This window comes from Lactuca saligna, chromosome 5 (assembly GCF_052625555.1).
Source record: "Lactuca saligna cultivar CGN05327 chromosome 5, ASM5262555v1, whole genome shotgun sequence".
In the NCBI taxonomy this organism is placed as follows: domain Eukaryota; kingdom Viridiplantae; phylum Streptophyta; class Magnoliopsida; order Asterales; family Asteraceae; genus Lactuca; species Lactuca saligna.
In genome coordinates, this window is record NC_136421.1 from 272443549 (window position 1) to 272458644 (window position 15096).

Consider the following 15096-nt stretch of genomic DNA (forward strand, 5'->3'; position numbering starts at 1 on the left):
GTCTTATTTGGCTTTTTGTCTATAAGTTAATCAGTTGTTTCTCAAAATGTTAATTATTTATTAAAAAAAATCAGCAAAATTACACAAAAAGAATGTGTTTGTCAACCCTATGTCCCTTATCTACAAAAAGTTGCCCATTTTGATTCTTCTATTTTGACACCTTCACCAATCGGTAATAATCACCAACTGAAAGAGATGAGAATTGAACTAAACATTACATGTTTGTTGATATCTGTAAAACTGTTAGCTAATGATAGTAAAATAGTGCCCATGCTAAGATTTGGATCCATTACCTTTCTTATGATTATCAAATTCAAACAACAAAAAAACATTCAAGCATTATTTATTACCATTAATTATCTAATATCATGTAATCATTTTCTACATAACATCACTCCCCATGATGTGAACCTCTCTACCTTCACAAGAACTAACGTTACAGGTTGTCAGAAGGCTCAGTCATGTGCATCTCTACGATGCCACTAGGTTTTATACTAGAAATCAAATCAACAGTCAAGTACCTTTTTATAATTACCAATACAAAACACAAATTCATAATTGGGAATATAGATGACATCAAATTTTGCTAGATATCGGACTATGTTGTTGCTGTTGCAGAAGCTTCATCAATGGCCAAAAAATATCCAATCTGTGAAATCCCCTTGGAGCCTGCATATATATAAAATTATAAATGTATATATTATATATCACCTTCCAAAATCAAATTATAATCTATCGTATGCTGGACAGGACAAACCAAGTTGTACTTTGTTTGGTATGCATTGGACCAGGAACGACAGTCTGACACAGATGTCAACCAAACAAAAATTGCAACTTTTTGTCCCGCTCGAAAAGGTGGGACGTGGACTTGCTCTCGATCTCTCGTATGTGCAAAAGACGTAAATGCCCTCCTCGTCCTCATTTCAGAAATAGTCCTAGAAAGTGGTATTGTCCTGTGTGTGTGTCCACACACAGAGGACTGGATAAGCTTCCTAGGGCTATTTTCGACTAGGAGGATGAGGAGGGCATTCACGTCTTTTGTACATACGAGAGATCGAAAGCGAGTCCCTGTCCCACCTTTTCGAGTGGGACAAAAAATTTCAATTTTTGTCTCATTGACATCTGTGTCAGACTGTCGGTCCGGGTCCAATGCACACCAAACACAGTACAACTTGGCATGTCATATCATGTCAAGTCCGGTTTAATTTAAATGGAAACTCATAATTTTCAAATTAAAAGAAAGTTCATGCCTCAACAATGTAGCGGGCCCACGTGTTGTCCGAACGCCTTTGCGTCACACCGTTCAATATTGTGAGGTCCAGGCCATGTATCACCTCAGCAATCTCAAGGAAACGACTACTCTCATCGCATATCATCTGTTATAAAAATATACGTAAATTTGTGAATTTATATGTCAAAAATATTTTCAACTACTGCGTGTGCAAAAAAAGTAAGTATATGTAAATTTGTATCTCAAGAAGTGCAAATATATGAACCTCTATAATCATGTGACCAGGGTATTGAAGGTCTTCAACAATTATTGGGCATACTTTCAGATCACCTCCCAATTCAAATGCCCAACTTGCCCCATTTTTACCACCTTTTTCTTCAGATGTTATATCATTTGTCTCAATGCTTCCCTCTCCCTGAAGATCATCCACTCATTAGATTGTGTGCATTAAATATTTTATTATGCAACAAGATATGAATACAAATATATATATATATATATATATATATATATATATATATATATATATATATATATATATATATATATATATATATATATATATTAATAGACTTACCTCTGGTTGAACAAACTGCCTCAACTTGCTAGCACGATCACCAACACTTTTTAAAAAGAGCATGTGTTTTACTGTTCTATCCAACAGACCATCAATGCTACACTGCAATTAAAATGAAATTAGGATATGACACAGAAGGGCAATTTAGTAATTTAAAGAAGAAGAAGAAGAAGAACCTTTGCTCCATCTGGAACAAGTTCACGCAAGTCCTTGAGACGATCCTGAATCAATTGTCTGTCTCGAGGTCTAGCTTTCTGTTTAGAGCCCGGTTTCCCCCTTCGTTTATTGACAATTGACGGTTTTGCCCCTCTACTCTTTTGCTCTTCTTCATCTTTCACTACATCGCCTACACCCTCATATGAAATAGCAGAAGGTGAACAGCTATCATTATGACTTGTCACCCTGCTCAAAACCCCGGGGACTAAATGGTCATTTATAAATACTGAACTCTCTCCCTCAAATCCACCATTTTCGTTTTCATTTATATTTTTTCTTTTTGTCAAAGAAGAAAATCGGCCAAATGAATTACTAAGTGAACTTTCACCACTCGTTTGGATACAAGGATTCATATTTCCCAAAACACTTTCCACATTCTCATTGTAAAAAACCATTCCATTGGTTTTACTTTTACTTTTAGTTTTACTTTCACTTTTACTATCATCACCAATGGAAAGATTCTGGAAAGAATCATCTGCGGGCCCCATGAAAGCGGGCCCGAGAGCTTTATGCAGCTCACATTCTTTAGGGAAGCTTAAGAACGGGCCCACATCAGTAATCATAGGTCCATTGTGGTTTGACCAGTTGACTTCATCAGAACTCTTGTCGTTGTTGTTGTTCTCCATGAATGATGGGAACTCATTGAAGCTTTGCATCATGAATGATGATGATGATTGAGATAGAAATGGAAATGGAAATTGTTGGTTTGTTGAAAAAGTATCAGAATAACTCATGAAATCTTGATGTGTGAAAAATTCGTTTTTGATATAGTTGGACATTTGTGCATCCTCAGGAAGCTGGAAGATTCATTGTGGATTAGATCATTAGATCAAAGTGTAGAACAAGATGCCAGCTGGCAGAAATTAACATGACATGAAGGAAGGAAGGAATGAATGAATACATACGTGTTGTAATGACCCGAGTTGTAGAACTCCATGTGGAGTAACAGGCAAAAGTAAAATAGTCTGCATGGTAGAAATCAAGAAATTATAAGTAAAAATAAAAAAAAAAAGTAAAGAATTGAAAACACAAAAATAGTCAATAATGAATATACCTTGACACCTGCTGCAAACTGAAATAACCATTCATCTGGAAGCTGCCAATGGAAGGGTAAAATGGTAAATTACTAAATTAACTTTTGGTAATTCAGGACTTGAAGTTTGAAACTCACCTCAGGAAATGGAGTGTTTGCATAAATCCAGTGAGAGTTTCCTGTATATGCTACACCACCAACAGCCCTACAAGTAGTTCACACTAACTTAAAATGTTTTTAACATTTTTTAAGAAAGGGTTAATTCTTTAAACAATACATACAGAAAATAGGATAAAAGAAGACTTACCCTTCACCTAATGCATACTGAAAGGTTGACATGTAAGCAACTGTTGTTTCAACTGCATCTCCACCTGAAGTTCCATTATATGTGTTATGTGAAGATGTTTCTTCTTCTAAGTTTCTGAACATTGTCTCAGCAAATAAGTCTTCCATGGAATCTTGAACTTTCATTGTGTCAAAATATCCATCTTCCCACATCAAAAGCCTAAAAAATGTAGACAGAAATTGTGTTATATTGATGAAAAAACAGTGTATACATTCACATGATCAAAAAAACATAGGACATTCTGAATTATGATTTACATCGCCCCTCAACACTTTCTTTGACTTTTCCTTTTCGAATTTCAGAAATAATTGATGTGTTGAAAATGATTACAAAGATTAATATTTTAAAAGAATGATCCATTTTTTTTATATAAATCAATTTAGGAGGCTGTTAACCTTGACTATGACGGGCAAAGATGTGTAATAAAAATAAGATATTTGTTCTACATGTCTGTACGAGTGTATGGACCAGTAAATCCAAAAAAGATAGTGGAATTTTGTTGTTATCAAAGAAACAAGTGGGTTGTCTCTTTCTTTTGGGGGTATTGTTGACCAAAATACCCTTTCTAAATTAGCAAGTGATAGAAAGCTTTAACAAGTCATAGGTGATATAGATGGAAGGATTTGGTTGGAAAGCAAAGCAATGAGTACAAAAGAAATCTCTAGAGACCAAAAGTGCAACTTATCAACTACTATAGGGACCACTTTTGATTCACTCAATAATATAAATATATAATCACATCTCCACCCCTACCCCATAACACAATAAATGATTTTAATTTTTTTAAAAGTCAATGAGATTTGGCTTCTGGGGTAGGCGTATGGATTATTTTGTTATAAACTTATAATAATAATATATACTCAACTTCTAACTTGTAATTCAACAAGGAACCATTTCAAAGTTCAAATATATAAAATGAAAGAAGAAGGGTTTATGAATCATGATAGATACAGCTAAGAACTTTCTGATTCATATATGGAAAGAGGAAAAGAAGGACATACATTTGGCTTTGTTGCTGAAGCCTCCAAAATACAGCATAATTCCAGCAAGAATTGTTGCAAAGACTCTGTAGGAACCTCCTTAAAGGTGTAGTCCCCATATCTTATTTCTTCAATATATATTATAAATTCACCCAATACAGCAAAGATTAACTTGGATCAAAATAATCTAAAAGAACAGTTACAGCTAACTACCCCTGTATGAACCTCTCCCTGCTTGTTTAATCCGCAAACCAGACCGTTTTTTTATTGGAGGTCCTGAGGAAACCATTAAGACACAGCGCATATCTGATAAGAGAACTTTCAGTTTTGCTCTCTTTCTTAAGAATCTAATTCAGAGATTGTCACCAAGAACCGATATCAGATTTTCTGTCACAAGATGAGATGATGTTGAAGAAATAAGCAGTAAAATTGATTTGAAGCTCGGTTGACAATGTTCGTTTGGATTCACAGAAAACAACAATCTAAAGAGGATAATGTCCTTTTCAATCGATTTCTCTAAAGAGTATATACCCCAGAAAAGAGCCCACTTCAAGGTCGAACTTTATGATATAAAAATGAACAAGCAAACCTGCAGCCACAATATTATGAATCGGATTAAGTAGTGAAGTAAGATGCTGCAATCTGAAAAATCCTAATGATAAAAATAAATAAATCACGGTAGAAAATCTCAAAATAGCGATTTGAAGTGAAATACACATCAATGAACATAGAAGTTTCATTTTAAGTTTTCGTCGAGCTGTTATTTGCGCTTTTTATACAAACTAGATGAAACAATTGAACTAATATAATGAAGAACATCACGAATTAACCCTAAATTATTGCGAGCATGAACGAGTATCAGCATTAAGTTAGTCTCTCTGGTGCGCCTGATAACTCCTAGCAAACCATACAGCTCAAAAAAAAATGTGAAGAAGATGACAAAGAACGTACCAGCGGATTTAAGAGGAATCAATTGTAGATTCAAAGAGATAGATGATTATAAAGCTCGAATTCGTTTGCCTCCATATCTCTGAGAGTATTCAAACACAACATGAACACAATGCAAGCGATATCGAAAGAGAGAAAAAAGAGAGCACGATGAAAGAGAGAGATGAACAGGGTTTAGGTGAGGAAAGTGTTATATATGACGTGGGGCGGCTTCCATCTTTGAGACTGATGAGTGCTTGTCGGATCTGCAATTTTGTCAAACAAATGAGCTTGTCTTTTTTTTTTTTTTTCATTTAACTTTTATTATACACGTTACACATTGGGAAATTCAACAATCTACCCAGTTTTTTTTTTTTAATATAATTTTTTTTTGGCAAAAATGAGCACATGTTTCGAAATGAGATGTTCCGGAATGAATTTTTTATTATTTTTCAGGTGGCCCAACACATTTCATTGGGTCGGGAATGCCTATTCCGGAGGACTCATATATGTTCCAGATCAAGATTTTGAATTTCAAAATCCGGAATATAATTTAAGGCGACAACTTCATTCCAGAAAGATGCATTCTGATTTCGACTCGATTTTGACGTTCCGACTAGATTACGACGTTTCGACTCGCCAACCATTTCCGACATGAAAGACGAGCACTACGACCCCGTTATTTTACATGTATGTTCTTCGTTTTCTACTGTTACTTATTGTTCCGGATGTAGTAAACTACCTTCGGAATTAACTGAAAACGTTCTGGAGTTTAAATTAAAGAGATCATTGTTGTAGGACCAATTGAAAAGTAGTTTAGATGTGTAGTTATTGTTGATTTACATCGAAATGTCGTGTTCCGGATCTTAAAATGTCATTTTAGAAGGCTTCGGAACGCGAAGAACCATTCTGGAACATGATAAACGTGTCCATAAGATAAGGGATCATATATTCCTCCATTCTAGATATCATATGAACTGAGACATGAATTATAATCATTATCTCTGTTCATGTGTTGTTTCCCGATTTCTGATTTATGATGACCGACTAATTGAACAAATCAAATCAGTTCAGGCTTGGCCAAGCGCTTAGGGTTGTCATCACTAAATCATCGAGGGACCCACAAATACTGCTTTTATCCCACATTAGGTAAAAGGAACGAATAAGCTTCGACTCATATGTTTGTTGTACTTACTCATCAAATCACACACAACAATACGTTTTATAACACCGAGTTACTAGTGCGCTTACGCATCATCAATGTGCAATCGACTTGTAAAATACAACTCACATGTCTTGGTTTCAAGAATATAAGATATTATCATCTCATGATCAATCGTGATAAAATCCATGAAGTGATTCAAATGAACATGGTTTTAGTCCAATACTCAAATCTTATTACAAGACAACTCATGAATACTGCAGCAAACTTGTGTTATGTCTAAACACCTTTAGACAATCTACAGACCCATTCATGACAGTCTAGCATCAATACCTACTTCCAAAGTACGATCGACTGTGGATAGTTTGAATAATCTTATTATTCAGGAAGTCAAAACATGCAAACTGAAACACAAAAATAATCAAATCCAATATGGTCTCAAAACTTTTGAATATAAATAAAACACCTTTTATTCAATCACCATATTGATTACACATTATTTATTCGACTTATCAACTTTATACTTGAATTAAAACAATAGTTATCCCATGTCCAAGCATGCACATTATGTTTACCTATGGTCATTTCTTTGTGAAATAGATCAATTAAATACAACTTCAATGAAACTCATTTCACAACTCCAAATCTTTATCGCAAGTGTAAGAATGTCAAATTCTTGACACTATGAGAATGTGTCAGATTCTAAACTATTATGCAATGCTTCCTTTCGTAATGTCGAGGTACAGAATTCACAGAGACTTTGTCAACGATATTACAAAGTATTCCTTTGGAAATTGTTAACAAAAATGATTTCATGGAAGCGATGTCTCAATTTCAAAGTACGCTCCTTTGAACATCCTTCTTGCATAAAAGTTTCTAACTTCCACATAGATTCCTAATATCCAACTCCCAATATGGAAACATTTCCATATTTTTGATATGACAATCCATTCTTAATAAAGTCCTATCTATTCATAATAATGTTAATATGGTCCATCCATTACTATACTTCCAACTGTCCTTAAGCAACCAATCCTTAGTGAACCTTAGATTGTCCTTGACAGTTGTTTAACCACTTTAGTTATATCCGGTTCTAATCCTTTTTCCCTCTTAATGCCTCAGGCATTTGGAAAATTAGAATATATTAATATTATAGCATATGCAGTCGATCCTATATCCGAAGCATATGGGACACGATTCATAATGTCTTACATAAAGACATGATACTTGACCAATCTTTTGCTATAACATTTTCATACATAATTCCCATGTTGAAACATTCCAATACGGTAATCATATATATATATATATATATATATATATATATATATATATATATATATATATATATATATATATCCATGACTAAGTCTAATTAATATTTCAATCCTAAGCTTTTAGATTTGAAATGAAGTATGAGTTCCTCTCCCTTAATTATAGCAAAACAACTTTTCAACATCTGCAACTTTGCGAATTGAAACTTTTTGATTTCTATAATTAACATTTCTAACTCGCAACACTTAATGTAATAATTATACTCCCACTAGCATAATAATTACATTCTTATTAGCATAACACTTATGCCCCCACTAGCTTTGACATGTCTCCAGAAATAAGATGGACTTCCAGAAATCAATACTTGTTTACTTTCTTACCAATGTTCAAATTTCTTATACAAGATATGTCTATAAGACTTTATCTAGGCTTCTCAAACTCATACACCTTTCCTTAGATAGCTCACATGTGTGTCTAAACAATTTCAGAACTTACAGTAATAAGTCTCGAATGTTGTAGACCTATTGCCATTTATCATAATTCGAACTATGAAGAAGGATGTCGTAATCATAATCGAATTTGAGAATGCAAATATCACAAATGTTATCTCCTTAAAATCTACTTAGTGAAAGCGTTTCCTCACAATCATTTTCATGAATTGAGAGAAACCTTATGACACTTGGATTTTATGGTGTATGTGTTCCTATCCATGTAAATTTGTCATAATCACAATCACAAGACAATGTTAGTGACAAATCCAAACTCATATGGACTGAACTTGTTCAATCTTAATTTATTGCCACCTGGCAGCTCGAGGGCGTGCTTCCAATTTGTTATGTAAACAATTGAGAACTCATAGAACTCACATGCATAGTCAACTTTAGCTAGAATTGGCGCAGAAACAAGAATATGTCAATAGGATAGGTTAAAAACCTTAAGTCGTGGGATAGTGATTTAACAATAGGGTTAGTCTTGATCAGTTATTGAAACTTTTCAAGATCTTTAAGGCTCCCACTGACCTCTTGACATATAATATTCTCTTGTCAAGAATCATTCCTTGACAAACAAATATTCAAGAGTTAGTGCGGATTCTTATCAAGAATAGCACTTCACACAATTGGTCTTAGTTGGTCTTTGTTTTATCAAAAACATCACAACTACCAATTACAAATGTTTTATAAACATTCTTAAGATCATGTCACTCAATGTACAATCTTGGAATATGACTCTAAAATTTGATTTTGGAACGAATTATGACTCACCTTAATTGATTTTAACCATTTCAACAATTCCCGATTCCTCTTCTTAGTCATACAATGCACTAAGGTATCGTTAGAGGATCAATTGTGATATGGTTTTCATAATCATTAAAATGTTCATAAAACATGATACTAAAGTATTCTCCTTTCCTTTCAGATTGGAGAAACTTTTAATCTTTCCGCCTGTTTGATTCCTTTTATTCGTTCTGCTATACATTGAAACTTTTTCAATAATTCAGAATCACACTTAATCTTGTAAGCATAACCATATTTACCAAACTTTTAGTAAATCATAACAAATAGTCTTATTGTTCTTTGTGGTGGACCTGACCAGTGCATAATAATGTGTACTAGATCCTTTAGTCCTTCACTCGACTCACATATACATGTGAACAAGGAATTAGTCTTAATTTCCTAAAAATGAAGGTTCTCATTCATCATACAATACAAGTTGCACGATTCCTAGTTTCTATCCAAATGAAACTTGGTTGATGAGAATCTTTCCTTATTTTGTAAATCTCGACACTACCACAAACGAAAGAATTAAATCCATTTTCAACATTGCCAACAATAGAAACATACAAACATCAATTTGCACAAATGTCATTGTAAGGAAGTATAAATAAGATAAAACAAAATTTTCTTTATTTATAAAATTTGCGGAAAAACTTTTCCTTACAATGCAATTACAATAAAAACTATGTTACTAGACATTTTTAAGCAATCTATCATAACTCCTAAGCAGCAGCTCAAGATTATGGTCATCGAATCATGCGATTGAAATCCATGTCTTCGCGATTAGACTTAGCATTCTCTTTCTTTAAGCTTCCTTTCTCTTCTTCGATCCTACAAAACATCAAAATGTAATATTATCACATCATGTATTAAGAATCTCCAAATAGGAACTTAATAGAGTTAGACATTGGATTTACCTGAAGTAGAACCATAAAATTTAATTTTACCCTCTCTTAGATTTCTCAGGTAATCAGGACAACTTTGTTTCCAATGTCCCTTCAAATGGCAGTAGAAACAAGTGGACTTTTTGGCATTTGCACATGGAACTATCTCAGAACTGGTTTTTCTCTTATGATCAAAATTTTTTACCATGGTCAATTCATTTCCTTTAGGAGAAGGAATCATTTATGGGATATTCATGTCATTGCCTATGTCCATTGTAGCTTGTGAAGTAGATCTTCCAATCGGGTTTGTTTTACCAGTGCACCAAGTCATTGTTGAATCAGCGGCAATAACCAAATAGGTAAGATTAATAAGGGTCATGTCGTGATCTGTCACATAGTAGATCTTAACAAACTCACTATATGACTTAGGCAGTGAATGAAGAACCAAGCCAATAACCAGCTTCCTTGGGAACACGACACCTAACATTCCCAGCCTGTCAATATGCAGCTTCATGTCCAAGACATGAGCACATACAGACTTTCCATCTTCATGTTTGCTTGCCAATAGGGCTTGAGTGATCTTGAGCTTTTCAAGTCTTCGAACATGTGGGTTAGGGAGAACTATTGGAGGAGGTCGAGTGTAACACCCGGCTCCTGATATGTATGTAAATTCTAGTAATTTCATATTTCGCTCTGGGACTCGGTGATTTGGAGGCCCAACTCGTCGACTAGACTCGACATTAGACGGGAACTTTAGTGATCTACTCGACGAGTCGGGGGACCGACTTGACGAGCAGAGGATATATGGATGAAACCCTAATATTTAGGGTTTGCACCCTATTTAAATGACTTATTCTGCCTCAAACTAGCCCCCATTATCCCTCCCAACTCAGAAAAATCCTAAATCGAAACCCTAACCTTGTTTGAGTGATTCTTAAGCCATTTTTGTGCATTTTTGGTGGTTGTGAAGCTTGAGAAGGAATAAGGAACTTGGGAGTTCAAGTTGAAGCTAGTAGATCCAGAGGTTGTGTTTCATTTGCAGCTCATGTGAGGTAAAAAGCTTCAACCTTGACTTTCCATTTGTTAGATCCTCTTTAGGGCTTGAATATTGTCATTTTTGGGGCATTTCTAAGTTACCTTCGGGTGTGGGTCATTATGTAAAGAAACAACTTCAGATGTGGAACCTAGGAGGGTTCTCATGGCATAAAGGTGCCAACTTTACTGCCATGAGTGCCCCATGCATCTTGAAGACTCCATTTTAGGGCCTTTTAAGCTAAATGGCCCATGCATGAACGTAAAGTTTATAACTTTATGTGTATTATGAACCCTAGGAGGTCAGATCTATAGTTTGGATGCTTTGAAATCCACTGAAACCGACTATATTGTTTTAGACAAAGAGGGACTTGGTGAGTTGGGACTTATTTTCCATCAAATCATTTTTGTTGATGGACCAAATGCTAAGATTGAAGGTCCCTCGGTTGTTTAGGCTTGTTAGGTTCCTGGAAATCATAGAACTCGGTGAATGTATGAGCTAACTCGGCGAGTTCGAGGCAATGTCCCAACCACATGAAGGTGGACTCGACGGGTTCAAGGGGAACTCGGCGACTCATACACAAAACTTATTCATGCGGATGAAGATGAACTCGACGAGTTCAAGGATGAACTCAGCGAGTCGGTTGAAGAAGGTACGATGTGTTGTTCAAGGCGAACTTGTCGATCTCTTGCTAGACTCGACGAGTAAGGATGGGTTGTATCTTTTGTGGACGTGGGGACTCGGCGAGTCTCGTCAACCAGACGTTGCCTTTGACTGAAGTTGACTCTGAATAGGGTTTTGACTTGGACTTTGACTTGGAATAGAGTTAACCCTTATGAGAGCTCTGAGCATGAAATGGTAATGTAGAAAGGATGTTGTGTAGGGATTGAAGAGTCAGGAAGAGTCGATTTTCACACCGAGGACAGTACAGACACTACACGACATTGAGGTGAGTTACCTTCTAGTAGAAGTGGGTTTAAGGCACCAAGGTCGACCCACTAGTAGTTGATTATAGTTAAGATGATTGTCTTTGTGATAATTTTCTGGTTTGCTACTACCTGATGTGCTTTATGTGCCAGTATGATATGTTATATGTGATAATGGTAGTAGGAAGGGAATAGTCCCATGATTCGGTTAATAGGACCGAAGGGTAGGTCGGGCACCCCAGATATGTCTGACAACATGATTATGACAGGTTATTATGTGATAGTGGTAGGGGTGAAATAGTCCCCGTGACCGGGTAAGATAAATCGGAGGGTAGGCAGGCACCCCAGAACGGCCTGGCACGGGTAGGTCAGCACCCTAGAATTGCTTGACATAGGTAGGTCAGCACCACAGAATGGCTTGACATGGGTAGGTCGGGCACCCCATAATTGTCCGGTAGTATGTATGATTGCATGGTATGTGGTATGATGAGGGAACTCACTAAGCGTTGTGCTTACGGTTTACAGTTTTGGTTTCAGGTACCTCTTCATCTAAGGGGAAGGAGCCAGCAGGGTAGCAACACATCGCACACACATGATTCCGCATTTGAGAGCCATGGGATTGTACTCTAACATTATACTATCTGACATTATGGTTTTTGATACATGTAACTATGGTTTGTGGTTTGATGTGATATCAGTACTGTTTATCCTCAAACAATTTCACAATTAGTATAATTAAAAACAAAAATATTTGGTCTTGATTTTTGGGATGTTACAAGTTGGTATCAGAGCCTTGGTTTGAGAGATTCGGGCACACCTTCGGGGGTGTCTGGACTCAAATTGGGGGCTTGAAAGATATTTACAAGAAAACATTTTTCTAAAATATAAAACAATGAGTTTTGGGAAAGAATAAGGTGTGTAATGCGTGCGACCGGTCGAACTCAAGTAAGTTTTTCCCAAGATACACATACATGATATGTTATGTTATATGATATGATTATGAGAATTGCATGATAGACTAGGGCTAAGGATCTAGGGATGATGCCTTGTATGCCTGTTATGTGATTATGAGAACTGCATGCTAGATTAGGGCTAAAGATTTAGGAAAAATGCCTTATATGCCTGTTGTATGAGTTTATTAAGCTATATGCTAGGGCTGGTTAGTCAGCAATATGATAGTCTGATTTGGTTATGCATGGTAATGGTTACTCAATGCACGAATGTTGCTTGCTTTGTGCTTATAGGGGTTCTGGCTAGCTTTAACTAACTAGTAAGAGGATACGTAATAGTATTCGCGAGCTAGTTAGGGAAAGATGGTAGGGACTCCTTGTGCAGCTGATGACGGAGAGTAGGTCGGAGAGTGCCCTAGGACAAGCCTAGGATGGGATTAGTCTGGAGAAGCAGTAGTAGTAGAAGGGACTTGGTGAAGTCGAAGCAATCTTTTGAGGAAAGTACGGATAAATGTGGAAGGTAGTATAGGCCCGTACTACTAGAAGTAGAGGATCCGTACTCGAATCAAGGAGGGATAAGATAGAACCAAGAAACTTGGAGAGTGTGTGAGACCTCTCAAGAGTATGAATAGCCCTGACGTTTATGTGTTTTATTTTAGAATAGCGATTACGCAACATGGACCAGGAGGTTCAGCGTCTGGATCAGGATTAGGCTTGGGTGCGGGATCCAAGCAAGTTGATGACAGGTTACGCGAGTTCATCGCATCTGAGATCACAAGAGGTATCCTTGAGACGACCCCGATCATTTCGGGTCGATCAAGAAGGGAATTATTGAGCTGATGGTGGATCTCCTCCAGACATTTAGGAGTGACTTGGCATCCAGCCAGTCGGGTACGCGCACCCTGTCCTTCAAGGACTTCGGACTTCTGGGGGAGTGGTGCGCCAGACTTTCATGGGGTGAAGGAACCCATTTCTGCCAGGAGATAGATCGCACACATCGAGTCTGCGCAGTTGACGAGCTTCTGCCTAGAAGGGTCAAAGGTTTGCTTTGCTACAGGTTGTTTGAGAGACAAAGCTAGGGATTGGTGGGAGTCAGTTGGTGACTCACTGGGAGCCCCAACTCTCAAGGCTATGACTTGGTCGAACTTTGTGACCAGGTTCAGGGTTGAGTTTGCGCCAGCTGTGGAGCTTCAACAGCTAGCCAGGTATTTTCTTGACATGAGACAGACTACGAAGACAGTGGCGGAGATCACCGTCAAGTTCCGAGAGAGGGCCTTGTTGGTACCTCAGTATGTTGGGGATGAGGAGATGCGGAAGACCCACTATCATGATATGTTGAGGGCTGATATTCATGAGCATGTCAGCTACTCGGCCCGCCTAACCTCGGAGTTCATGATTGCCAAGGCAAAGGAGAGAAAGAGAGAGAGAGAGAGAGAAAGAGAGAGAGAGATTGATTTAGAGCACCACAGGAAGTGGAAGGCAGCGACTGTTGGGTTTTTGAGCAATCTAACACTCCTATGGTGTACATGAAACCCTAAATACCTTGGATCTATGTTTTCTCTAATATACATGCAAATATGAATATTCCAAGGTATTACCCTAACTAGCATACAATCTTTATGATACTTGGGTAATAACATAGATAGAATACATACCTTGTTGATGTAGCTTGACTCCATGAAGCTTGAGAGCCTAATGCCCCAAGTATGACACCTGAAATGGTTCACACAACATCATCAACACTTGGAATAACCATGAAAAGAAGACACTTCGTGCTCAAATTGGCTAGCCCTCATATATGTATCACTAGTGCCAATTTCTTGAGCTAAAGGGATCCTTATATAGTGTGCACATTAGGGTTACACCATGCAACCCATGACTTTACCCATTCCTTATCCCCCATACGTTTTAACCTCCATGGAGTATCCATGGGTCACTACATGGGTTAAACCCAACATAAGGAATCATGGATAATAAGCCCACATATATAAGAATGAATGATTTACACAATTAATCCCCATATATTTAATTAGTCTCTTTTGATCACTAAATTAAGTCCAAATTAATTCTTGATCAATACTAATTAAATAACATGATTTCATATTAATATATTAGAACTTATAATATATTAATATTTCAAAAATGTCTTCTTCTCACAAACGGTCTATCCAAATGTTCTGATGCCATGCAACCCAAATGGACCATGCCGAGTCGGGTCAAGTACATACCAATTATAGTTATGGACTTAGACACTAATCCAACCGTCTCCCACTTGGATAAGT

General features: G+C 36.7%; 1 protein-coding gene across 1 annotated transcript; it reads right to left on the minus strand.

The window, feature by feature from the left end:
- Positions 1 to 327: 327 nt before the first annotated feature.
- Positions 328 to 5558, minus strand: LOC145047852 (transcription factor LHW-like). Its single transcript, XM_078996215.1, has 11 exons — positions 5335 to 5558; positions 4405 to 4972; positions 3365 to 3562; positions 3196 to 3262; positions 3079 to 3120; positions 2930 to 2989; positions 1985 to 2821; positions 1809 to 1910; positions 1497 to 1646; positions 1251 to 1376; positions 328 to 669 (listed from the first exon to the last, which is right to left on the minus strand). The coding sequence occupies exons 2-11, from the start codon at positions 4500 to 4502 to the stop codon at positions 577 to 579; spliced, it is 1773 nt and encodes a 590-aa protein (XP_078852341.1). The 5' UTR covers positions 4503 to 4972; positions 5335 to 5558; the 3' UTR covers positions 328 to 576.
- Positions 5559 to 15096: the final 9538 nt, after the last annotated feature.